The sequence below is a fragment of the Equus quagga genome, chromosome 3 (assembly GCF_021613505.1).
Source record: "Equus quagga isolate Etosha38 chromosome 3, UCLA_HA_Equagga_1.0, whole genome shotgun sequence".
In the NCBI taxonomy this organism is placed as follows: domain Eukaryota; kingdom Metazoa; phylum Chordata; class Mammalia; order Perissodactyla; family Equidae; genus Equus; species Equus quagga.
In genome coordinates, this window is record NC_060269.1 from 19,578,890 (window position 1) to 19,606,862 (window position 27,973).

Here is a 27,973-nt window from a genome sequence, read left to right on the forward strand (position 1 = left end):
ATCATACAGTTCACCTATTTAAAGTGCACAGTTCAGTGGTTGTATATTCACAGGTACGTGCAGCCGTCACCAGAGTCAATTTTAGAACATTTTCATCACCTTAGAAAGAAACCCTGTACCTTTTAGCTGTCAATCCACTTACCCCATTCTAAGCCCTGGGCAACCGTTTAGCTGATTTTTGTCTCTATAGATTTTCCTATTCTGGATGTGAATATGAGTAGAATCATAATATGTGGTTATTTGTGACTGGCTTCTTTCACTTAGTATAATGTTTTCAAAGTGCAGGCCTCCTTTTTAATATTATTAGAAAGAAAATTTGTTTGTTTAAGTATTTGTTTAAGTTCTCCATATGGATTTGATCTAACTGTAAAGGATAAATATTATTTTACTTGATATTTAGATCTTGTTAATGATAATATATGGGTTAAACATGTGGAAAACAGTAAATAAAGGTAGAAAACTTTTTTGTGAAACAGTAAATATGAAAATAATTATTATTTCAAGGATACCTTAGCAACATGTGTATCTTTTACTGCATACACTGTTTTAAAACTACAGCGAGGGGCTGGCCTGGTGGCGCAGCAGTTAAGTTCGCACGTTCCGCTTCCCGGCGGCCCGGGGTTCACTGGTTCGGATCCCGGGTGTGGACATGGCACTGCTTGGCATGCCATGCTGTGGTAGGCGTCCCACATAGAAAGTAGAGGAAGATGGGCACGGATGTTAGCTCAGGGCCAGTCTTCCTCAGCAAAAAGAGGAGGACTGGCAGTAGTTAGCTCAGGGCTAATCTTCCTCAATAAATAAATAAATAAATAAAACTACAGTGATATTAATGTATGACTATAAAAGAGTCTAATATTTGTCTAAAAGTATATGCATTTTTAAACTTTGCTAATGCAAAAGTAATATCCCTTTTGAAAAAAATCTAGCAATTCATATTTAAAATCCCACATATTTACCTACTACATCTAATATTTGTCTAAAAGTATATGCATTTTTAAACTTTACTAATGCAAAAGTAATATCCCTTTTGAAAAAAATCTAGCAATTCATATTTAAAATCCCACATATTTACCTACTACAGTATAGAAGGTACACTATATCCTAAGGACTCAAGAGGTAAAGACTGATGTATGTATTTTCATTTAAAGAAAGAAAACACTAAATATATTTTTATTTTATCTTCTTCCCACCGCCTATGCATACTACAGAAGGGATCATTATGTTCTCTGTATATCCATAGTTCATTATTGTATCTCTTTTTAAATTTGTTTTCCAACTTCATTGAAGTACAGTAAACTGCACATATGTAAAATGTGCAGTTTGATCAGTTTTGACATAGTTATAGACCTTGAAAGCATCACCATGAATGTATAAATATATCCATCTCTCCAAAAGAGAACATGTTAAATCTGACGCATACTTTGGTTACTTGCTTATATATCTGTGTCCCCTGTTGAATTATCATCCATGCCTTCCTTTCTTTGTCATCTCTTTTGGTAATCATGTTCATAAACAGACAATCAGAAAAGATATGTTAAACTAACACACTGTGATAGAAGCTTTCTTTTGGAAAAAATAGTATATAGTCACTAAATGTTAGCAAAAGAGTTTACTTTTGTATGACCTAGGGTTTTTTGTTTTTTTAAAAAATATTTCAGAATATATTTTTGTTGTTGTACAATTCCTTCCTTTTTCTGTGTGGCTGTTAAATATATGCCAAGAAATTTGCTTATCAATTATGTTCTTAAAGCATACCATATGTAATCTTTTATGAAGGCTCATTTATAATTTTATGACATTTAAAGATATTCTAATTTCATCTTGACTTTCTTTTTCTTAGTTCATCCCTTCTCTTAAATGGGAAACAAGTTCATGTGGCTTATTGGAAAGAATCCGACAAGTTGTTGTTAATTGGCCTGCCTGCTGAAGAGTAAGTTGAAATTTTTGTTTGCCTTAAAATCATTTCTAAAATACTGCTAACAAAGTCTTTCATAAAAATTATGACAGTTTTGTCAAAAGGCAAGCTCTTTAAACAGTTTTACGATTTAAAGGTGTATTGCACTAGTACAATAGCTGTCTGTTCATTTGTTACAAAAAGTGCAGAAACGTGCCAGGAAAGCCCAGCTAGACCAATTAGTAAGCCTGGGGGCTGTCAATACACTTTCCTCTGAGATGTGGCCAGTATAGAGGCGGCTGAGAGATGACATTGTCCTCTGCTCAAAATTTTGACAATATCATGATTTGGATTTTGTGTGTTTACAGTTTTTTGTAAAACTGAGATTCTGGAGAATTAAGGATCAGCAGAAAGGTATTTTGCCCTCATGTTGAGCACCTCTGACAAAATAATGAATATTGAATTCTAAAGTGACTTTTCTAATGGTACATCTTATATTTTCATTGTCTCCTTAACTTTTTTGCAAGTATTTTGAAATATATCTTATTTTTATAGTTGGAGGTAAGAGCAAGGTTGACATTTATAATGAGCTGACTCTGAACTCAGGGACTGCATTAGATATTTTACATTCATTAATCTCATTTAATCTTCAAAATTAGTGTGAGGGGCTGGCCTGTGGCTGAGTGGTTAAAGTTCCACATGTTCCACTTCAGCAGCCCAGGGTTCTCGAGTTCAGATCCCAGCTGCGAACCTACTCCACTCACCAGCCATGCTGTGGAGGCATCCCACATACAAGGTAAAGGAAGATTGGCACAGATGTTAGCTCAGGGATAACCTTCCTCAAGCAAAAAAAGAGGAGGATTGGCAACAGATGTTAGCTCAGGGCGAATCTTCCTCACACATACACACACACAAAAATAGCTTGAGGTCTATTTAGTGATCACTTTCCCCATTTTATAAATGAGGTTATGAAGAGAGAAGAGTTAAATAACTTGCCAAAGTTCACATAATCAGCAAGAGGCAGAACTGGAAATTGAATGAGAGTCTGTCTGAATTTTTTCTACTACACTGCTTCCCCAATGTCATAGGATGTTAAAAGCTGGGGGGAAAATGGGGTAGGAATATGGAGAAGTCTCAAGGAGAAGGATTTAACCACTGATAGACTAGTCTATGTCCCTGTTCAATGAATTTTAAAACTTATAAAGTAGACTCTTACCTACTTTAAAAAATAACTGGGCAACTTCTGTTAAACTATTAAACACACTTTAGTTTTCCCATTTGGTCCAAAGAACCATTCATCATATATTGTCTACCGATAGTAATCAGATATCAAAATAAATAGTATAGTATGTGACTGACACAACTTAAGAGAATACTGATTTAGGTAAATTTTCTTTTGGTGTTGCTTTAAGCTTCCCAAGGAAGAGAAAAGTGGACCCAAAAATGCATTATACAGCAATCTGAGCATGAATATGATTATTTTCTGTTACTAGTGACTGTTAACCAGATTTCTTTCATTATGTAACGGTGTATTAGTTATCTATTCCTGCGTAACAAGTTACCCCAAAACTAAGGGACTTACAAGAGGGAACATTTATTATCTCATAGGTGTTTTTGTTAGTCAGAAACCCATGAGCAACTTAGCTGGGTGGCTCTGGCTCAGGATCTCTCCTGAGGTTGCAGGCAAATCTTAGCCAGGGATGCAGTCCTCTGAGGGCTCACCTGGAACTGGAGGATGTGCGGTTTACGCACATGGGTTACACGCATGGCCATTGTCAGGAGGCCTTAGTTCCTCCATGTGGACCTCTCCATAGAGCTGCTTGAGTGTCCTCACAACATGTCAGCTGGCTTCTCCCGAAGCAAGTGATCCAAAATAGAGAAAGAGAGGGAACCGCAAAACCTTCCGTGACTTAGTCTTAGAAATGATAGACTGGCATTTCCACCACATAGTATTTGTTAGAAGTGAGGTATAAGTCCATAGCACACTCGAGGGGAGGAGAATGAAGCTCCACCTCTTGAGGGGAAGAATATCCAACAATTTGTGGACATGTTTTAACACCACAAACAGGAACTCCAAAGGAGACTGCAGTGAAAAATACCAAAATGATTTTGTTTTGAAGGTGACTTTAATTTTCGACAGAAAGAGATAAGATCTATCATTAAATGTGGGGTTTAAAATTTTTAACATGAAGGGATAATGGTGCTATGACATATACTAGATGATGGCTCTCTTTAATCAGCTAATGTATGTTTTTCTGTCTAAAAAGGGATTATAATGAAATCTGGTAGGAGACCGTGCTAGGCCAGTGGGTTGGATTTGAAAAGCTGGGTTGTTTTGAAAGTGTGTGTTTACAAGAATTATAGAACATCCAGAAGAAGATACTTTAGGATGTGGTGGCAGGATAAAACATTCATTTTTCACTTTTGTAGTAGCCCAAAAGGCAAAAGAAAATAAGCAAATAATACAAAGGAAGATAATGGTAGTGTAGGCAATTAGAGAGAGGAGAGGAAGGCCCAGCTAAGGAACTGAGCAGAGGCTGCTCAATCACATTCTTTTTTTTTTAGGAAGATTAGCCCTGAGCTAACAGCTGCCAATCTTCCTCTTTTTGCTGAGGAAGACTGGCTGTGAGCTAACATCCCTGCCCATCTTCCTCTACTTTATATGTGGGCCGCCTGCCACAGCATGGCGTGCCAAGCGGTGCCATGTCCGCACCCAGGATCTGAACCAGCGAACCTCGGGCCACCAAAGCATAACATGCGCACTTAACACAGCACCACCAGGCCGGTCCCTGAACCACATTCTGCTGCCACTAGCCAAATTAGTTAGGTAAATAGAGACAGTTTCTAGGAGAGGTTTGAAGCCACAAAAGGACTGTCACTGCTGAGCTCTGGACTCAGGTTGTGCCACAATACGGGGTGCCCTAGCCAACTCCTCAATCTTTATTATTGAGGGGGGTGGATAAAATTTAGAGTGGTCTTCCCTAAATATTTATGTCATTCCTATCCTGGAGAACTTGGAAGATCCCCTGTATTCCCTATCCTGAGCTTCAACTCAAAAATAAGCCCTACCAGCTTCTTTACCCAGTTCTCTTAATGCTGATACCAGCTACACTATACCAGATTCTTTTCCTTATTCCATCTTGTTTCACGTAGCCATGAAAGATAAGTATTATTATTCTCATTTGTTCAAACTGGGAAATAGTTTTAGATTGAGAGGTCATGCACAGGCACCGCCTCAGTGTCAATTCCTATGTCTGTATCTCCAACATTGTGCATATGGTTTGTAACTGAACTGGCAGCCTTGGAATTTTTCCCTCATATGTCTTCATGCTACAGCCTGTGCATTTCCCTCTTTACTACTATGCCTTTTATAAGCAGGATGAGAAAAGTGCCGCCTTGCAAAAAGATAGGATGGGGCACATAATCCAGGAACAAGTGTTCTCAGAAGGGCGATCATCCTGCATGATCTCCCTGCAGTGAACAGCAGGAAGCTAACCTGGCAGACAGTGTGAGGTAGTGGAGAGAGTAACGCTGGAGCTAGAACATGGATGCCCACCAGTAGGTTCCATCGCTTTGTGTCCTTGCACAAGTTACCTAACTTCCTGGACCTCAGTTTACCCATTGGTATAATAGGAATAATAAGACCTACCTTGTAGAATTCTTACATGGCTTCAATGAGAAAGTGTTCAGTCTGTTTCTTTCTTTCCTTTCTCCTACTTTCTTTCTTTTCTCCATTTGCTTCAGGCATGTCTTTCTGTCACAGGAGTTGGAATTTCAGTTGAGGTGTGGGTAATAGTGGAAGGTGTCAAGAATTTAGCATTTCTTTCTATGGTCCCAAGTACTGCACTAACTGCTTTATATGCATTAATTTTATCTAATCCTCAAAATGAACCTGAGAAGGGCTTAGTGGGTACTGTCCCCAGTTTACACAGGAGGAAACTGAACCATAAGGAGGGTTAAATAGTTTGCATATAGGTGATGATATAAAAAGTCCCTACTTCACCCATGCTAGAACCCCAGATCTGGACATCAGAGTCTTCCATTGCTAAGGCAGTAAACAACCATTTTACACAGCTACACTCACAGTTGACACACATACTTTTCACATTCCTTACATATAAAATGTAATGTTCAGCTTTTAGAGGTGTATCATTTGATTATGTTATAAATGAACAGATGTATTTTTTCTTTATTTAGAGTTCCTCTTCCTCAGCTAAGGAATATGATAGAAGATCTTGCCCAAACCTTAAAATTTATGTATAGTTCTTTAGATAGGTAAGTACTTCTTTAAACTGAATCTCAAGTTTTAAGTAGATGATTCTAAATCACCTTTTGAACCTAATACTGTTCCTTGGTTGAAAAGCTAGTTGTTTGGAGTTTTTCTTGTTCTTAGAATTTTCTCATCCTTTTATTACTGGCTTTTATCTAATAGCTTTGGGCAGTTTTTCATTGGATCCACTGCTTTCTCTTTTTTTGGTCTCATATGTTACTTTAGTAAAATAGTGATGTAACCACAATTATATTCTGATTTGACATATTTCTGTAGGGGCAAATGTAAGAGCATTTCTTCATAACAGATACAGAAAAGAGTGAGAAGATTTTAAATAAGATTTTTGGTTTTTTCTTTGACTATAAGACCATTGTCAAATTCACTATCCTAAAATTTGATACTTCTTTCTCAAAAAAATTTTTAGTAAAATAAGTGTTCACTGTTAAAATAAATAAAGACATAGTAGAAAAAGTATTGACTATTTAGTTTCATGTGTATCCTTCCATGTATTTTCTATACAATATGAATATACATATGCTCTTTTGTTACACATGTGGGCTCATATTCATATTTTTCTGCTTCTTAACCTTAACCTAAAAAACCTTCTGCTTTTTTTTTTTTTTGAGGAAGATTAGCCCTGAACTAACTGCTGCCAATCTTCCTCTTTTTGCTGAGGAAGACTGGCCCTGAGCTAACATCCATGGCCATCTTCCTCTACTTTACACATGGGACGCCTACCACAGCATGGCTTTTGCTAAGTGGTACCATGTCCGCACCCGGGATCCGAACCGGCGAACCCCAGGCCGCCGAGAAGCAGAATGTGCGAGCTTAACCGCTGTGACACCAGGCCAGCCCCACCTTCTGCTTTTTTAACCTTGCAATATAAAGTGATGCATCCTTCTTGCATCTGAAGGATGGAATTTTGAGGAAATTTGAGATAACTGTTCAACATTTGAACATGTAAAATTATGGATGGAAAACAGATTTTTCTCTTTATGGGATTTTTTTTTTTTGAGGAAGATTAGCCCTGAGCTAACATCTGCCACCAATCCTCCTCTTTTTGCTGAGGAAGACTGGCCCTGAGCTAACATCCCTGCCCATCTTCCTCTACTTTATATGTGGGATGCCTGCCACAACATGGCTTGCCAAGCGGTGTCATGTCCGCACCCGGAATCCGAACCGGCGAACCCTGGGCCGCCAAAGCAGAATGTGCAAACTTAACCGCTGCACCACCAGGCCAGCCCCTTTTTATGGGATTTTTGTAAATCCCAATACTTCAGAGGGCTGAAATGATATCTTTGCTTTCAAAGCCTTAAGCATACATCAATACAAGCTTCTAGTTATGAAGTCAGTCAGTCTTGGGGATGTAGTGTACAGCATAGGGAATATAGGCAATAATATTGTAATAACTTTGTATGGTGACAGGTGGTAACTAGACTTATCATGGTGATCATGTCATAATATATATCTAAATATCAAATCACTATGACGTATACATGAAACTCATAGGATATTTTATGTCAATTATGTTTTGATTAAAAAAAGTTAAAAAAAAATTTGAAAACAATTTACACATTTTTCCAAAGCATAATGGAATCAGCTCTCCGATTATCTATAGTTGATCTTTGTTGTCACTGTTCTCGAAGCACCTGAAGGAATTTTCTGTGACTCTGCCGTCTGGGAAAATCATCTACTTTGCAGCCTTGTCCTCCAGGAGCCTCTTAGCAGATGCTTCCCTCTTAAACCTGATTACTTATTAGCGTTTTCCAAATGTGTGTGCTACAAAAGGCCGGGCAGCCACAAACAGTGCTTTTACCTTTTACTAATAAGGAACTTTTTAACCAATGAAGAGTAAGGATGTGGTTATAAACTACCTCCTTAAATTTACACTAGATGAGCAAACCTTGCTATGCTTTGCCCTAACTGAAGCTTTCTTGTTTTCATAAAACCGGAGATAATCAAAGATTAAATTACTACAATGAATTCCGTACATGAAGACAATTGAGGTTGTTCTGCAAATTCCAATGGAGTAGGTTGGGGACAGAGGGACTCTTAATTTCTCTAAATTTCATCCTGAAATTTAGCTTCCATTGATTTGGAAGTATCTCCAAGTTGGCAGCAAATTTAACTAGTTTCTTCTTGTTTAAGTGAAAATTTGAAAGGCAAACTAAGATAATAAATGTAAAGATCCTTTGAGTGCTTAAAACCAAGCAGTATGAATCCAAGATGTTAAGAGTCATTCTGCAATGACTTTTTTCATAAGAAGGTTTTTTCTGGTTATGAATGCTCTTAAAGGCCCATTGTGAAAAATTATGAAAATCCTAAAAAGTGCAATGACTTAATTATCTTTTTCAGGTTGTGAGCTGGTTAATTCCCTGTGAGCCGCAGAAAACTGATTGTACATGAACAAAGTTTATTGTTGTGATCAAATTAAGGATGTAATAGTTTCCTTCACTATTCCGAGCCAATCTATTAGCAAATCCTAATCAGTTTGTCTCCAAAACGTATCTCAAATCTATCCGTTTCTCTCCATCTTCACTATTACCCTGTCCAGCCACCGCCATCTCTCACTACTACAGTCACCTCCTAACTGGTTCCCTCGCCTGCATTCTTGCCCCTTGAATTAATTTCCAAACGCAGTTAGAGTGATCTTTCTATGTTATTATCTGGCTCCCACCTACCGTTCTGATTTCAGGTCTCAAACCACATCTGCCCCTCTGCACTGCTCTGCAGGCACCCTGGCCAGGCTTGTTCCTCTCCTGGGGCTTTTGCACACTTTCCTCTCACTGGACTTTCTTGACATTGGAATCTCAGCTTAAATACCCCATTCTCAGAGACCCTTCCCCAACCATTTGATCTAAAATAGCCGACCAGTCACATCACCCATTCACATGGTCCTCTTCTCTGTCTGGTCCTTTGTACGAGTTCATGTTTTTACTGTTTGCTCATGTGTTGTTTTTCTCCACCCGAATGTGAGCTCCACGGGAGCAGAGACCTTGTCTTTTATCTTGATATTTTTTACTGCTGTACCTCCAGCAGTGAGAACAGCGCCTGGAATATAGTACGCACTCAAGTAGTTTGTTGAATGAATCAGTGAATGTTATTCTGATATGTTACGGCATATATACCAGTTATTGTGTTAGCTAGTGGGCTATTCCAGTGAGTGGTTGCAGGCGATGTGGTATTACTTTTACATGGCTAAAATGAAGTGTTTAGAGTCTCTTTCTCCCTCTTTTTTTTTTTTTTTGTAAGTTCTTCCGTAGTTATGCCTTCATTAGTGAAGAAGGGAGGAAATAACAGGCTAATTATGTGCTTACCGTGTACTACTAAGTAGTAAGCATAGTAGGTACTTATACTTATTATGCACTAGGTACTTTGCATGTGAGTTAGATTCTATTATCCTCATTTTTAGAGAGTTGGAAATGAAAGTTCAGAGAAAGGTCAGAAATTTTCCTGAGATATCTACCTCCTGAGAGCAGTGATAAGATTCGAAACCAGATCGGCTCTATTACAAAGCTTAAATCTCTTTATTATTGTGTGTTGCCTCAAAGATATTGGGAGTTGTAAATGGTTGAAATAGTCAGAGGTAAAAGCAACTTACATTTTTTACACAAAGCCTATTCTATTGTAGATACATTGCTTGTGTTAGCTCTGTGGTTCTTCCAGAGAACCATCTACTCAGTGCTTTTGAGAGTAGGTTTTAGGGTAAAAAATACTGACAGGGTGAACTTCTGAACATACTCTCTGAGTGACATTATAGCAGTACTTCTTATTAAGGGAGAGGAGTAAGGAAGAGAGCCTGTGTAGTTGGGAAAGATCTGGTCGCCATAGGAGCGTACAAATGATGACCACCATTTCCGTATGTTGTTCTAACTTACAGCTCTTGTTTCTCCAGTGCCTTTTGCCAGGTTGAGAATGTTCCTCGTTTGGATCATTTTTTCAGCTTGTTCTTTCAAAGAGCACTTCAGCCTGCTACACTGCATTCCAGTGCCAGTCCCAGTGCACAGCAGTACGATGCTTCCGGTGCGGTACTGTTAGACAATCTCCCTGGAGTTCGGTGGCTCACACTTCCACAGGAAATCAAGGTAATCTTAGGTGTCATAGATAAGAATGAGACCCAGTTGCCTTATAAGTCTTTATCTTCTCTCTTTTTTTTTTCCCCTTGAGCTTTCTGTCATTTTCGGGATTGTGGGTAAGAGTTAAAGAGGCAATTGGTTGATGAAGTAGAAGACCCAATGCAGTGAACTCAGAAAGAGAAATTTTTCTTTCTAAATAGAAATTAGCTCTCTCATTTTACTTTAACATTTAAGCTTTGTCCAAACTTGGAATTCTTTTCAGAAACCATAATTATTCGATGTGTCTTACTTTTGAATTTTGTGACTTTGATTTTATAATGCATGGTGATCAAGTTAGGGTTATGTTTCTATATAGATTAAATGTAGATGAAATGATTGGCTAGCAAACAATATTCTTAACTAAAATACAAACTCCACTAATAATAGCAAAATCTTTCTTTCCATGAACATATGTAATTTGCTTTTGTCTTGTACTGTAGATAGCTTACCAAGGGTAAGACTTCATGATGGTTATCAGTGTGATTTTAGTCATATCTGTAGACTCAGAATAACTTTACTGTTGAATGACTGAAAAGATCATTTTCATACATTTTCATCACCAGCAATCTATTTAGCCACAGCATTTGTATTAGTATTAAATGTGGCACTATGCCATAGCCAGTTCCCTGCCCATGAAGAAACCCAGGCCATGTTGTAGTAGAAGCCCAAATAAAGATTCTACTCTTCATGAAATCCTACAACGTATGATCCAATAAATGCCTTTTTGACAGTTTAGTAATAACTTACACTGATATATCAGTTGCTTTGCTCAGTTTCCTCATCTGTAAAATGGGCACAATGATACTACCTACTTCACAGGGGAGTTAATGCTTACTGTCGTGCCTGGCACGGGTAGTTATAGTTGTGAGAGTATTATTATGTAATCATTATTTGGAAGGAGTTGAGCAGTTAGAGCATGTTTAAAGGAAACTGCCTTCTGGCATTTTCTATTTTTTTTTATTTTTAGAGGTTGGCACCTGAGCTAACATCTGTTGCCTGTCTTTGTTTTTTTTTCCTTCTCCCTGAAGGCCCCCAGTACATGGTTGTATATGCTAATTGTAGGTCCTTCTAGTTGTGCTACGTGGGACGCCACCTCAGCATGGCTTGATGAGTGGTGCCAGGTCCACACCCAGGATCCGAACCAGCAAAGTCCTGGGCCACCCAAGTGGAATACGTGAACTCAACCACTCGGCCATGGGGCTGGCCCCCTTCTGGCATTTTTATTTTGTCCTTGCCTTTGTCAACTGCCCACTGCTGGATCTTTTGATATCTCAGGCCAATGAGTATCATTTTCCAAAATCATGTAAAAACTAAAAAGTGTGAGATATGTAATTCTACTCCCGCCAGTGTTTTCATAAGAAATATCAACGGAAAGTAATAGGTAACTTTACCTTTAACAGAGAAAGACCTTGCCTCCAAAGTCTGTCTCATGCTCATTCTGGAATCTTTTTTCTTCTGGAAGACACAGGCCAGTTTCGTGAATCAGAACGTGCCATCCCATGAGTCCTGCCATTCTGGTCTTGCAGTTGCCCAAGTTCCTTCCTCTGTCTCAGAGTCTCTTCACTAAAGAAATCTCTTCCCTCAAAATATGTAACCTCTTCTTTTTGTGAGAGTAGAGGTACTTAATGTTTTTAGGGGCAATGTCTTTAGACTTTGGATACATTAAGGTTAAATACTGTCTTCCCTCTACGAAATTTAAGACAGTTTAAAATATAGCTTATTTTGGTCTTATAAATTCCATGTGAAGGCTACCTCCTGTATTCAGAGTTCTTTTTTATTAGCATTATTTTATTTAGCCTACTTATGATTAAAAGGATCGTATGCTTTTATTTATTTCAACCTAAAAGAATATCAAACTGAGAAATCACTGTGAATTCTACTGTACCTTTTTTAATTTGTTGCCTCAAATCTCAGCTGCTGCTTATCTCACCAAAGCTCTGATTGCTTTTATCCTTGTGAAGTCTAACACTACTGTATGGAGATGAGTCTGTGCCAGGTACTCAGATTTCTGCCGTGCTTTGTGGAATCCAGAAAGGTCCTCTGGGTGTTCACAGTTTAGTCGGATAGATGAAATTAATACATAGGAAACAATGAGGGTGTGGCTTAGGTGTTTTCTGTATTTTGTAGTCTGGTTAAGATATTTGAGAACAATATTTTTGGAGAGAGAGATACCTTCTGATAAAGTGATCTAAAGGTCTCTGATGAATATAAAGTTTGAAAAACATAACCTGTGAAGTTTTTGTTTTTGTTTCACCAGCAAACTCAAAGAACTTAAACACTTTCTTGTTCTCTTTGAGATTTCTTACTGTGTTAAAAATCATAGGGTTTGTTGACTATGTATCTTCTAATGGAAAATATTAAGGAATTTTATGCCTTAAGAAATACAGTTAAAAACAACGTCTGTGGGGTAACATGTGCCTGATACAATTTAGGTAGAAATGTTTTTTCTTTTAATCTTTTATTGTTTTTTTGTGTGTATGAGGAAGATTGTTCCTGAGCTAACATCTGTTGCCAGTCTTCCTCTTTTTGCTGGAGGAAGATTGTCACTGAGCTAACATCTGTGCCAATCTTCCTCCATTTTATGTGGGATGCCACCACAGCGTGGCTTGACAAGCGGTGCTAGGTCCTCACCAGGGATCCGAACCTGCACACCCTAGGACCCTGAAGCGGAGCACACGAACTTAACCACTACATCACCAGGCCAGCCCCAGAAACAGTTATTTTTAAGTTGGAAAAAACTTAGGTGTTCTGAGATTAGTATATAATGGGGTCTCACTTCAATTTTCTTTCCCAGATGTTTGAACATTTCCTTATTTTGTTTGTTTACAGGTGTTCTTTTTTATCATTTTTCCTAAGGTACACAGGAATAACTAAGAGAAAAGATACTTTACCTTTCCTCTTAAGGAATATGAAGAAACAGTTATTAGTAAACTTGTACATTAGTTACAGAGTTCAGTATCAGGAATAGCAACCCATTAAACAATAACGTTTCTGAGATCAAAAACCACAAGTGGGTAATCTTCTTTTTGTCCGGTAGTTTTTCACAAGAGAAACCATAGCCACACAAAGGAGAACAAGAATTATTTGGTAGATGCAGAAAAATGTAGGTCACAAATGCTTAATAAGCCATACCATGTGAAAAGCATTGAAAGGCATGACTAATGTTTCCAAAGCTTTTGTCATCTCAGTAAGACACCATTTGTGAAACAGTCCTGCAGAGAGTGCTTTGGCCTTTAAAAAAAAAAAAAGCATTCTTTTTCACAAATAGCATATATGCTACAAGCTTCAATTGCCAGTAGTTGTCAATTTATTTATATGCATTATAGATTAAATTGCAGATTGAATTTATTCTGTTTTTAAATTTTGAATGCTTCAGGGAGGAACAAATACATGAAAGAGTTCAGGCAATTTCTATAGAAACAAAAGCTAAATCCTAAGTAAGAGGTTTTTCTAATAACTCTGTAGGGTAGTTAAACTGTGCCAGATTCCAGGGGAACACTTGCCTTCATGTTTTAATCTGTGAATAAAGATTAACAGTCCTTTTATATCAAACATTGGAGAGAGACACGGAAGAATATTGATATTTTCCTAGAATCCACCTGTTAAGAAATAGACAGGAAATAGAAAAACAAAAACAACTCAAAACAGATTAACTACATTGATTGATTTTTTTCCTTTAAGAACTTTAATAGGTTAAAAGATTTTCTAAATTAATTTGAGATTTAATTTTAAAATGCCTGTATGTTAAATAAGTTAATTTTTTTTGTAATTGCAAAACTTAAAAACAAGATGATCCATTTGGGGACGTTTCTTAAATAACGCAAAGGAGAAAGATACTTATTCAATTCTTCAAGTAATGTTTAAGTACTTTTATATGGCCATTACTAAAAAGTAACTAATATGAGTTAAATGTTTGTGTTACTCTTTTTTTTTTTTCCCGCATAGATGGAATTAGACATGGCACTGAGTGACTTGGAGGCCGCAGATTTTGCAGAACTGGTAAGAGAAGCAGTGGATTTTAGGAAGGGCTCAATGTTGATTTCTTTTTTGTAAATCAGTCATTTTTCTAAATATTTTCCAGGTAGGCATGTAATAATCTTGAAATAAGCAACCTTAGGTCTCTATTTTGACACGGACAAAATCTGTTTTGCTTGCCTTAAGATTTTCCACTCAGTTAAAAATATTTGTTACATAGTGTATGTATTATGATTAATTACATTAGTATCATTAAGAAGTGGGCTTTGAGAGAAAGGACATCTATGTAATATTGATTAAATTAGTTAAATACCATATAGATTTCAATTTAAATTAGAAGTATCAGTATAGTTTTTAACCTTTTTTACAAAAAGTATAGGGGCCGACACAGTGGTTAAGTTCGCTCGCTCTGTTCCAGTGGCCCGGGGTTCATGGGTTCAGATCAAGTGAGGACTTACACACCACTCATCAAGCCATGCTGTGGCAGTGTCCCAGATACAAAATGGAGGAAGATGGGCACAGATGTTAGCTCAGCAAGTCTTCCTCCAGCAAAAAGAGAAAGATTGGCAACAAATTTTAGCTCAGGGCCAATCTTCCTCACCAAAACAAACAAACAGACAAAATATTTTTGCTGGCTCTGTCCAGTGAAAAGGCCTAGAAATAGTGACCATTCTAGGAGTGATGGGCACTGCTAGTACCCAGGCCATTGTGTATAAATAATAATTCTCACTAAAAGGAATGAAGACTCCTAAGAGAAATGGCTGATTCCAGATTTGGGGCTGAAAATGTACAAGGTAATCCCAGCAACATCTTGTTGTATCAGAAATAAGAAGCTTTCAAAAATTACAAGGATTAATATATGGTTCAGGTAATCAGGAGACAACTTGAAGAGCCTACCACTTGAGCATCTATACAGGTATTAACAGATTGAAACACATCAGATATGTTTAAGTCCATGAGTTCATGATGATATTAAAGAACAAAAGAGACTTACTGGTCAACTTTGCAGGATGCAAGAGAACCAGCTCATTGTGAAAACTGGTAAATAAGGAGGAAGACTCAAACATCTACCTTTCCTATCTGAACCATACCTCAAAGTTACCAAATAGAGATGAGGGGGAGTTTCTCTTTATGGAAGTAGTCTGCTTAACATATCAAGAAGGAATGACAGAATTGGAATATCACCGTTTTGTAATCTTCCAATGAATTAATGGGTCTCAGCAATGATCATCAGTGGCTGTTAACATCACAAAAAGAAAGAGTCAGATAGTGTGTGGCTCCTGATGGAAGCACACAAACCACCTATGAAATATACTGTCAGGCCTCAAGATCTAACTACTAATTTACAGGAAAAACCAGGGGAAAAGCAACATGTTAAATGACCCCATTTTGGGGAGAGGGATTGCAATCAGCAAAACCCAGACTGGGAAACACTACAGGACAGTCTCTTCAACAAATAAATTAGAAAGAGGAGTGCAGGGGGAGAAGTTGAGAGAGAACATATCAGTTACAAGAGACCTAAGAAACATATCAACCAATTGCAATATATGGACCTTATTTGGATCTTGATTGAAACAAACAAAATTTTAAAAACATCTTTGAGACATTCAAGGAAATGTAAATGCTGGTGACTGGATATTAGCTGAGAATAATTCTTTAGTTGTGGTAATGGTATTATGGTTCTAGATATTTTTGAAGTCTTCTCTTTTAGAGATACATTCTCAAGTACTTACAGATGCAGTGATTGAACATCTGGGATTGGTTTTGAAATAATTCAGCAGGGAGAGGGAAGAAGGAGAGAGGGATATATGTGAAACAAGATTAGCCATGTACTAGTCGTAATTGAAGCTGAGTGATGTTGGGTACATAGGAGCAAGTTCTTTTAAAAAGTAAATGGGAAGTGAGCAAGTAGAAGCAGTGAGTTGGATCATTCTCAAGAAGACTGCTGGTGAAAGTGGGGAGAGGATGATAGTTTGGAGAGTGGCTTAGTCTTAACTAAGATCCTGAGCAAATGGAAGGGTATTTGTAAGATAATGGAAAGTTAAGCATGGTGAATTCTTTGAAGGTCATAAATTTTTTCACTGACAGAGAATGTTTAGATAGATACTAATCATCAGGAGCAGTTTAGATCTAAAGTATTAAAATATGCAAGTTTTAGGAACTTATATGTGATAGATTTAATTAAAACTCTAATGCTTGGCTTTATGGAATATCATTTTTTCCTGCCTTTATGGAAGATCAGTTTAGTGAGCAGTGGAACTAACATTATTTTCGGTGGTTAGAAAAGGATTGATTGGAATTCCTTGGATACAGCATCAAAACACAATCCATAAAAGAAAAAAACTGATAAATTGAGAATATAATATGATACAACTACTTTGGAAAATAGTTTCGCAGTTTCTTAATAACCTAAATATATACCTACCATATGATTCAGCATTATTCTATTCCTATCTGTTCACCCAAGAGAAGTGAAAGCCTGTCAGTAGAGAGACCTATACACAAATGTTCATAGCAGTTTTATTTGTAATAGCCAAAAACTGGAAACAATTCACATAACTGAACTGTCCATCAACAGGTGAATAGACAAACAAATTGTGATATATTCATGCAGTAGAATACTGCTCAGCCAAAAAATTTGGTGGAGAGTGTTGAGGGCACTGTTCTATATCTCAATTTTTGTGGTACTTACACAGCTTTACGCCTTTGCCAAAACTCGCAGAACAATTCACAGTGAATTTTACCTTAATTAGTAAAGTGAAATTAAGGATCTATTCTAAACTTTTTGTGAAATTAGATTGAAGATTTAATCTTATATCCTAACTTTGTGTTCTTTCTTTGGTTTTTTAAAAATTATTATTAAGGTATCTTCAATAAATTCTTCTGTTCCCCTTTATGGTCAATGGTCAACCCCTCTCCCTTCCTGCAGCCCCTGGCAACCACTGACCTGTTTTCTGTCCCCCTGGTTTTTCCTTTCCTGGAATGTCATATAACTTGAATCGCACAGTAGGAAAATTTTGGGGTCTGACTTCTTTCACTTAGTCTAATGCATTTGAGATTCAGTCATGTAATTGTATCCATCAGTAGTTCAGTCCTTTTTGTGCTGGGTAGTATTCTATTGTATGAATGTATCACCATGTTTATCCATTCCCCAACTGAGGGATATTTAGATTATTTCCAGTTTCTAATTTTCTTTAGGTTTTAATTTTTTTTTAATTATAAAAATAATACGTGCATATTGGGTAAAAATGCAAGCATGGGTTATTAAAACAAATGTCCTCACTCCTCATCCCTCTCCCTGATTTCCATCCCCAGCTGTAACTGCTATTATAGTTTGGGACATATTCTTCCAGACCTTTTTCTGTACACATGCATACCCGCATACAAACCAACACATGTATATACATACGTGTAGATCATTGAGGGGTGCTATTTTTAACAAAAATAAGACCATAGTGAATATTATGTTCTGTAGCTTGCATTCTTTGCTGAACATTATATCCTAAAAACGTTTGTGCCTGCTCATATAGATTAATCTTATTTTTTTTAACAGCTGTATGATATTCTGTGTTATGGACCTACCTAATTTGGTTAACCATTCTTCCATTGCTGAAGTTCACTTTGTCTCCAATCTTTGCGTATTACAAATAATTCTATCATTAACTTTTTATACAAAAATCTTGATTCTCTTGTTCAAGTATTTCTCTAGATTTCTAGCAGTGGAATTAATCCAAGGGTATATGTAATTTAATTTTTTTTTACATACGACCCAGTTGCCGCCAAATAGGTTGTACCAATTTGTACTTTCAAAATAAGTATATGGTAATATTGGATATTTTAGGTGATGTATAATAGAAGCTTTTTGTCTTGATAGGTTTGTTTTAGTCCCTCTTGGAGTAACAAATCTTACGTTTGATTCTTAGATGTCTCTAATCAAGAGTATCTTAGAAGAATAAAAAATAAGATTGTTCTCAATCAAAAATAAATATATAGGCACATTATCTTTCATCCTAAAACCCTAGTATATTGATTTCTAAAGAAGGCACTATGAAAAGTTTAGTCACTAAAGAATATAATTGCCATTTTAACTATTGTAGCTTAACTAGGATTTGTTTTTTTCATTAAAAAAACAAAAAATATAAATCCGTTGTTGTTTTTCCCCCCAGTCTGAGGATTACTACGACATGAGACGGTTGTATACGATTTTAGGGTCTTCTCTATTTTACAAGGTAAGTTGAAGCTTGAAATTTTTTATAAATGTCCAGTTGCTATATGAACAGACCTAAAGTAAATTTTCTCAACCTTTTACAAACATGAAAAATATATTTATCTCTTTTCCTCTGAATGTTGGTACCATAAAATTAATATCTTAAAACAAGACTTGCACCTACATATTTACAAATACAATAAGTATTTCTGGTTTCCTTACATTCTAAAGCATTTGCAGATGTGTAAAGGAGACACAGTACTTAAGAAGCCAAGTGTGTAAGAGGCAAGAGCAATACTTCTTGATTTCTTTTTGCAGCAGTGTGCATTTTTCTTATCTTCAGACATAACCATGCATCTTTTTAGTAAATCTTCTAACATTAAGTAGTTGGCTTCCATGTAAAGCAAATTAAGCATCAAATGGATTTAAGAATTTTCATTTTTCAAAAATATTTTAAAGCATATCTAAAAAAGAATCAGACAATACAGAAGGGTACACAGTGAAAAGTAAGTCTCTCCCCACCTCAGCTCTCACTTCTCCACTTTCCCTCTTCAGAATTCACTTCTTTTCTGATTTTGCCAAACCCTTAGGCTTTTACTGCTCAGAGGTGATCTTGCTTTGTGCCAAAGTCTGCCTGTTGTAGGCTTAAGTTATCATAAATATTTGATCTCTATTTGACCTCAGGGAAGACGACATTTATTTTTACTGCGTCTTCATTTATTCTGTTTGAATAAGTACCTATAAAATTCTTAGAAATATATTATGCAGTTATTGTTTGATATCACTGGTTGACTTTTGTTCTTTATGGTTAAATTCAAGGGTTATTTGATCTGCAGTCATTTGCCTAAGGATGATCTTATTGACATTGCTGTATACTGTCGCCACTATTGCCTATTGCCGTTAGCAGCAAAACAGAGAATTGGTCAGTTGGTAATATGGAGAGAAGTATTTCCTCGACATCACCTCCAACCTTCTACAGACTCAAACACTGAAGTCTTTCAGGAACCTGAAGGGAGATATTTTTTGCTAATTGTTGGCTTGGTAAGTTTCCCTTGGCCTCTTTCTTGGGATTTTTTTTTCTTTTGCTATTTAATAAGTAAATACACAAACAGACATGATAATTTAAAATTATGAGCATGTCAAATACCAGTATTCAATGAAATGTTATATGCCCCTTATTCCTTTTCTTTTGTTTCCATTTAATACTCGTGGAGAAATATTAATGAAACCCAGGATAAGATTTTAGCAGGTTCTTAAGATCTTTTGTTCCCATTTCTATAGTGGTTTTATCCTCTGGTTTGTTTGGGGAAATAGAGGGAGACATGAAAAGAATATAGAATCAGAGTAAATGTGTGATTGTAAATGAAAGGACTTCCAATAATTGAAGCTCTTCGAAAGCTATCTTAGGCAACTCCATGTGCCAAAAGTAGTGACTGATGGTATATCAGGATAAGGCAATGTGAGATTTGTCTTCAAGGGTGATCAGGAAGCATTGAGAATAATTAAGAAGGAAAGGGGAGGAAGGAGTTTTTAATAATCGCCACATGATTATCCCATGTCTTTAGTATTCATAAATTTATGCATGCATATTACATATAAATATTTTCATGTAGCTAAACCTATATTAATAATTTTTTTCTTATAGAGACATTATATGTTATGTGTACTATTAGAAGCTGGAGGCTGTGCATCCAAAGCTATTGGGAATCCTGGACCAGACTGTATATATGTGGATCAGGTCAGAACAACTCTTCACCAGCTGGAAGGAGTAGATTCCCGCATAAATGAATGGTTAGCATCTTCTCCAGGCCCCTGTTTGTCTTGTGCTGACTGGTTCCTTGCTGGATCACATGAAAAATTAGATAGTTTGACCACCTCACCTATCCTCAGTATGCTGCAAGGTACTTCCAAAGTAGCAACCTCTCCAACATGCAGAAGAACTCTTTTTGGTGACTATTCCTTAAAAACACGTAAACCCAGTCCTTCCCGAAACAGTGGAGGATCTGACAATGGCTGTGAAGGTGGAGAAGGTGTTGGCCTGAGTGCCTGCACTACCCTGGATGCAGTACGGAAACAAAGAGACTCTCAGGGCTCTGATGGTTCAGAAGAAGGTGGGGCCTTGCTTAAGGTAAGTGTTCCTGCAAGTGTGTACATTCTGAGGGCTAAGCTGTCTTTCCAGACCCTATTTTATAATTGCAAGAGAATTTTTAGTGGCAGATCATTCTTCATTTGAACTGGTGGTTGTTTTAATCACTGTTAGCAAACCAATGATTCAGAACCAAAAAGAGAAGGAAATATCAAGTGATAAAACAGTAGCCCCTTAACATGCAGGACATCTGCTTGACATGACCTAAAAGTAGGGAAACTTTAATCCTGCTTCCCCTGTTCATCTCTTTCTTCTCTATTCACAATGTTAACAGGGAAAATCCTTGGTGTGAGGCATTTATGGTGCTGATCTGACTAAATAGCCAATGAAATGTTCAGCAGAAACAAAAAGAGAATCAGAAACTTAAAAAATATATATGAATGTACATATTTGTATGTGTTATTCTATCTTGTTATGGATTGTTTTGTCTGTACCTGTAAACGTCTGGTCTCCATACTCAAGAATTCAAAATCTGACTATAAAGCAGAGAACGTTCATTTTTCAGATTATGTATCATTCTTCTGTGTTTTTTTTCCATGAAAATACAATAACACATCCAAATGATGATCAGAGTAATCACCTTGGGAGGCTTTGTACTTATTCTAGTGACACTGCTCTTTCAAAACATTTTCGAAACTTGTCCTTTGGGTGGATGGAGGTGATGCCAGACAAGGCATGAAGAAGGAGGAGTCTGAGAAGGGGCACGAATAAAATATGAGATTCTGAGTGTCATGGCATAAATAACCATAGATTCGCTCTCCTAATTCCAAACAGTAGAGCTCTCTTGGAGGCCTAAGGGGATGTATTTAGGAAGTAGCCACGTTGGTACTGTACTCATTATCCCAGTCAGTGAAATTGGTAGGAAATATAGTTTAAGAGAATTTGGATAGATTTAAGAAGCCATGAGAAACTCAATTAATCTCTAAGATTCAGTTGATTAAACACCTACTATGAACCAACGGCCATGCTACACAAAGGACATACAAAGGTGAATAAGACACAGCCCCTAACTTTGAGGAGTGCAGAGTCTAGGGAGAGAGACAAGTATGCATCCAAATAATTGTAACAAAACCTGGTAATAGCTCTGGTAGAAGGTTTTCAGGGAGAACTATCATGTCCTCCTCTGACATGGCCCTGGGGTCACTGTTAGCAAAGGATAAGCCAAGAGGTACAAGTTAGCATCAAAACTATTGAAAAGAAACATTGCAAAATAGTAAGGAGTCTTAAAAGGATTTTTAGTGTTTACGTTATTTTTGCTGTTTGATTTCATTCTTAGATATAAACTGATCTACTCAACTGTATTTTTCAGGTCACTAAAAAGAAGTCTGTTTTTCCAAATCCATTTCATTTGGGGAACTTGAAAAAGGACCTTTCAGAAAAAGAATTGGAAATATATAACACAATGAAGTAAGAAACTTCCATATGATATTCTTTTTCACTTAAACTCTGTGTCTTCAAGGAGTTTTGTAATGAGAAAGTACTTGTTCATAACATGTGGAGATTTTACTCCAGAAATGTAATTATGATATATCTTACATACTGAAGGTAATATCTATGCTATTTCTCTAATTTTTTCATCACACATATAGGAAACATACTCATAAGAGATTAAAAAACATACAAAGTAATATTTCCAAATGTGGGAGTCCCCCTTTATCTCTCTTCCACAGGTCACCTCCCTTTTATGTGTCTAATTTTTAAATTAGACTTTACTATTTTTAGACTCTGGTGGATGCTGTGGTGTGCTGCCCAGATAACTCCTTAGCCTGGGGTACCCATTCCTGGTGCTCGGGAGTGATGGCTGCTAATGGCTCACAGCTGAGTCCCTCCCTGCCTGGCCTTGCCCTACTTGGAAGTTTATTGTCTCAGCCAAGGTTCCTTACAGCTTCTCCCTGGAAGTAGCCCACATCTAATGACTAATAGATAAGTGTGTACAAAGGCTTGGCCTCTTCCTAAATTCAAGACAACTCTGAAAGGCCATCTAAGCTTCAGAGTTGCTGGTATCTGCTGAGACCTGTGTTTCAGCGTCAGTGAAGTTCAGCTTCTCCCTCTGCTCAGTCCTTCACGCTTCCCCCGACAGGTGTTGCTCCCAGGAGTACTTCCTAGTAAACTTCCTCCCTGCGTCTCTCCCTCTCAGAGTCTGGGGCCAGGGAACTGAGCCTGTAACACCCTCTTTAGAAAATAGGTAAAACTTCAAACTTACATTAAGTAGAGAATTCTGAAGTAAAAGGAACTGAGAGGAGCGTGTTTAGCAACTTAAACTGTCTATATTATTAAAATATGAAATATTACATACTCACTTGTGCAACTATTATGTGGTGATAAGCAAGTCTGCCTGAGCTTTGCCTAGTATTTAATTACGATGTCATGTGTGGGATCAATTAGTGTAACAAACTCTTTATCTGAATAAGTAGATGTGTACAAATAGAATTGACACAAAAAAAGAAGTTCAGACTTACCACCTTCTTAATCATTGAAATATTTTATAAGTTCAAATATGTATGTCACAGAGTTGTCAGGAAAAGCTTTTTCTGAAGTCAGGGCAAAAACAGGTAATTTGCATAAAATAATGCATTGGAAATTTAATGTGTTAAAATTTGATATTTAATGACTTCAGATACGATATTTAATTTTTTAATAGTTAAAAATATTTTTTAAACAAAGAAATCTAAGTTAAACCTTTTGTGGAACCCTGAAACACCTTCTTAAAATCCTAGTCTTCCATTAAATAAAAACTACTGCTCTGAAATTTTATTACTTCCATAAATGTTATTTTTTTTAAATATCTGTGTTATTTTGGGCTTTTCTCTGGTAAAAGGAAATTCAGTTTTCCAAGTCCCATGTCTTAAACATAAATTCATATGTGATGTAAACCATAGGCATTCCTATTTAAAAAGATGCTACAGATACATATTTATTCTCTTTTTAAAAAAATTTGTTTTGTTGAGGTAACGTTGGTTTATAACATTGTATAAATTTCAGGTGTACATCATCATATTTCAACTTCTGTGTATATTACCTTGTGTTCACCCACAAAAGTCTAGCTTCCATTCATTACTGTACAAATGTGCCCCCTTACCCCTTTCATCCTCCCCCCATCCCCCTTCCCCTCTGGTAATCACCAATCTGTTCTCTCTATTAATGTGTTTGTTTGCTTGTTTATCTTCCATATGTGAGTGAAATCATATGGTATTTGTCTTTCGCTGTCAGACTTATTCACTTAGCATAATACCCTCAAGGTTCCTCCATGATTTCACGAATAGCAAGACTTCATCTTTTTTATGGCTAATAGTCTGTTGTGTATATGTGTACACACATCTTCTGTATTCACATACACACATCTTCTTTATTCATTCATTCATCGATGTGCACTTAAGTTGTTTCCAAGCCTTGGCTATTGTGGATAATACTGCAATGAACATAGTGGTTCATATATCTTTTTTGAATTAGTGTTTTCCTGTTCTTTGGATAAATACCCAGAAGTGGAATAGCTGGATCATTAGTCTCTTTATTGACATGGAAAGATGTTCATACTATGTAGTTAATTTAAAAAGTGTGATATAAAACTGTGTAATATATTATTCTAATTTGTATATACGCATTTTTGTAAAATAAAAATATATAACATATCAAAACTAATAATGTACACAAAACATTTTATTCACTAACCAAGTCCTATCCATTCTGCATTCTAATAATGCTTGATTCCATTCAATCCCTAATGGTGCTACCCTAGTTCAGGCTCCCATTTTCTCACCTGATTTACTGCAGCAGACTCTCGACTCCCAGCCTACCCCGAATCCATTCTCTACTGCAGGAGTGACCTTTCTGAAGAAGAAAGCTAATGTCTGCTTTTTTTACAAATATTTTATCTTCCCATTGGGTAATTCCTTGTTTGATGATTTTTAAACTTTCATTTTTTACACTAAGTGGGTTAAAATACATTGAGTGAGTTTATGGTTTTCAAGAGCTAAACTTGCTCATTGTTCTTTGGAGGCTTTTTGGAGAGAAAATTAAAAATGACAACAAAAATATTAATTCTAAACCTCCCCGAAAAAAAACCTTATTAATAACTCTTTTTTAAAAGAGTCATTTCTATTCTGTACCTTTTCTTGAATTTTAAGACCTCTGGATTAAAACGTATGTTTTAAATTATTTTTCTTTTTGAATAATCATAATTTCTTTCATCTTGATTGAGTTTTTATCAATTAAAAAAATATAAGCCACCAGTTGTTAATGAGCCAGCCACCTTTTGGAAATGTATGAGAAAAATTTGTAGATGATCTCCTTCCATGCCTACCCTGATCTCAAAAGAAAACCAAGGCCATAAGTCAGCGATAAGAAGAAGTTATTCTGATCATGCTGCCTAATTTACAGTTTAACAGGAATTTAACTAGCACAGCTGATTGAGTCAGTATCTAGGCTAAAAGCTGGAAGATGCCTTTTCTTTGCCTCTGTACTTAAAGCTGCAAAAAAGTCAACTAAAGGAACTTTGTAGTATAGACAATAGAATTAGAATGGAGCAGCCTGAGTGTTTGAGATGCAGATGGAGAATTGGTGTCCGTATATTTAAAGATTACCCATCAGAAGTCAGCAATGGAGAGGAAAAAGCAAGGTATAGTGGAGCAAGCTTCAGAGTCAGCTAAGCTCTGCCCCTTGGCCATGTGACCTCAAGCCAATTAATCCAAGTCCTCTGAACATTGATTTCCTCATGGTTAAAATGAAGAGAGTAATATTTAATATCTTGCAGCGTCCTTATGAGAATTAAGACTAAGATGTTGTAAAGCACCTACCCTGGTATATAGAGAACATTCCATATATGATAACTATTATTGTTATTTTATTGTTGCTGTTCTTTAGCTCTTCTTACTACTGGTAGAAATAAGCAGTACTTACAGGTTCTGCTGGCCTGTCTGGGACCTAAATAGGGGAAGAAGAAGAATGGAGAAATGAAAATATAGTAAGAGAACACAGAAGAGAAGGAAGACTGTAATGATGAGTAGCAGTAGAATGCTACTAGTAATTGCTGTGGGATTCTAGAATATTAACCCAGCTTTGCAGTTGGTGATAACCATTTTGTTTTTCTTCAGGATCATCAGTTTGACTAGCATGGTAAAAGACTTTAATGCTACTAACTTAAATGTGTTTAGTCTGTTGGAAGATGTTTTTGTATGTGGTCTACCCTAGACTGATACCTTGCTTATGGTTTGTAGATATCTGAGCCAGACAGGACTGAGTTATTCATTACCAACCGTGGAAAAACAAGGTTTTAGCCAATTTGGGTTGGTTAGCAAAGGGATGATTAAGTTACTTGCAAATGAATTGGTGTTTGTTTATCCTTGCATAACAAATAGTACTTGCCTCCACAAGGAAATTGATAGTAACTCTAGCCTGTACTTCAGTCAAAGGGGAAGAGGAAGAGGGAATTAAATGTTTGGCCTAGTTTCCGTTCCCTAATTGAACTTCTAGTATTATGTTGTAGATAAAAGCATATTAGGAGTCTACAAAATTCAAAATGAAGCAATGTTTTTAAGTTTACTTAAATATCTTTTTTCTTTTCAAGATTGACATCTGGTCCTGAGAACACACTTTTCCACTATGTTGCCTTAGAAACAGTGCAAGGGATCTTTGTTACTCCTACCCATGAAGAGGTGGCACAGCTAAGTGGCTCTATCCACCCTCAGCTCATAAAGAATTTCCATCGCTGTTGTCTCTCCATTCGTGCAATTTTCCAGCAGACATTGGTGGAAGAGGTAGGGCACTGCTATAAATATAGTTTTCTGCCAATTTCATTTCCAGATCTCTAAATATTCTCCCTGAAAGTTTTTTAATCAATGTGTCTAGCAATGACTATTTTCATTTAAATTTTTTTTTAATAGTCACCCAATCTAATTTGAGTGCCAAAAGGATTATACTCAAGGTACTTAACTTCAAAGCATTGTTTCACAATACTGAGTTTGATGTCCTGGATTAGTGTTTCAGGAAGTGGTGGACCTGTGTTTTTCTATAGCAAAGTAGAATATAGTAATTTGTAATGTAAATTCGCCTCTCCTATTTGATATCTGTGACTCAACCATTATTTGGACAGTAACATCTGCCAGTTGGTAACTCTGATCATTCTTTAAGTATTCAACTAGCAGTGTAAGGTATTTTGGAACATAATGAGGTAAAGTACAGCACTAAACACAATACCGTTGAAGATGTTTTAGCCACTTGATTGGTTGGTTGCTTGCTTGCTTTTCAATCCAGAATGAAGTTTCATTTAAATATTGTACATGTTGCATACAATTAAAATATCAATTAGATTGTTTTAATGGAAAGGAAAGATACATGTTGATTTCTTGAAAAGGGTAAACATGCAGAAGTTTACTTGTGACTGGTCAAACATTATACAGCTAAGAAAAACCTCTCTGAGGATGATTGTAATGTATATAGGAACACATGGTAAGGATGCTAAATTTGTGCGGAACTTGGGTTAAAGGTGGAGGAACATTGGGCTGCGAATAAGGAATCCTAGACTGAGCCTCGACTCTTCCCATATCGTCAGCTATAAAATGAATGGGCTGAATGATATCATCTCTTAGGACTCATTCAGCAGTAAAATTCTGTGTCTTATAGGATTTCTTCTTTGAGCTGTCAGAAATTGGTATTCAGCATAATGTTATGTTTGACCATGTATCCCTTTGTGCTTTGCGTTTTATGCTTCTCCTTTCCTATTTAACAGATTCTATAAAGGAACGTTTCATTAACTTACTCAGTAATATTTACTAATGTAAATTAGCCTTTCCCATATTATTTAAATATTGAGGTACCTACTATGCAGTAGGCACTATTCTAGGTGCTGTGGATACGGCAGTGAACAAGACAAAGTGCCTTTCCTCCTGAAGCCTATCTTCTAACAGGGGAGACTAATGAAGTAGTCTTAAGTATTAAGTCTTAAGTATTAGGATCAGCAAGTAGTGTAATATGTCAGGTAGGATAAGTTTCAAGAGGAATAATAAAACAAAGTAAGGATGAGAAGTGGGGGTTACTATTTTAAAAGATCCCTTTGATCATGTCAAGTAATAGCTGAACAGAGACCTGAATGAAGTGAGGGAGCAAGCCATGCGGCAGATCTGGAAGCAGAGCTTCCACAGAGGAAACAGCAAGTGCAAAGCCACAGAAGTAGCTGTGGCTGAGAGCACTGGAGCAGACTGCATGGGGAGGAGAGTGGTGGGAGTTGAGATGGCCTGGGTAGCAGGGCCTGATAGACTTCAGGACTCTGGGCCTTGTTATGAAGGGGATGGGAGGTTCTCAGTCTGTTCTCAACAGAGCAGGAACATGGTCTTTAGTTTTTGGAAGGATCACTCAGGCTACTGTGGGAAGA

The 27,973-nt window shown here is 36.7% G+C and overlaps 1 protein-coding gene across 4 annotated transcripts in view; it reads left to right on the plus strand.

The window, feature by feature from the left end:
* The window catches only part of INTU (inturned planar cell polarity protein), a 71,311-nt gene that overhangs the window by 37,431 nt on the left and 5,907 nt on the right, over positions 1–27,973 (plus strand). For 2 of the 4 annotated variants that reach the window (XM_046657522.1, XM_046657525.1), the window contains exons 6-14: positions 1,841–1,930; positions 6,092–6,169; positions 10,060–10,249; positions 14,225–14,278; positions 18,421–18,483; positions 19,281–19,502; positions 20,107–20,589; positions 21,917–22,014; positions 26,171–26,360. In XM_046657522.1, coding sequence (XP_046513478.1) covers positions 1,841–1,930; positions 6,092–6,169; positions 10,060–10,249; positions 14,225–14,278; positions 18,421–18,483; positions 19,281–19,502; positions 20,107–20,589; positions 21,917–22,014; positions 26,171–26,360 — 1,468 coding nt within the window. The remainder of the gene's footprint in view (positions 1–1,840; positions 1,931–6,091; positions 6,170–10,059; positions 10,250–14,224; positions 14,279–18,420; positions 18,484–19,280; positions 19,503–20,106; positions 20,590–21,916; positions 22,015–26,170; positions 26,361–27,973) is intronic. The other 2 variants (XM_046657523.1, XM_046657524.1) reach the window with 2 other exon arrangements.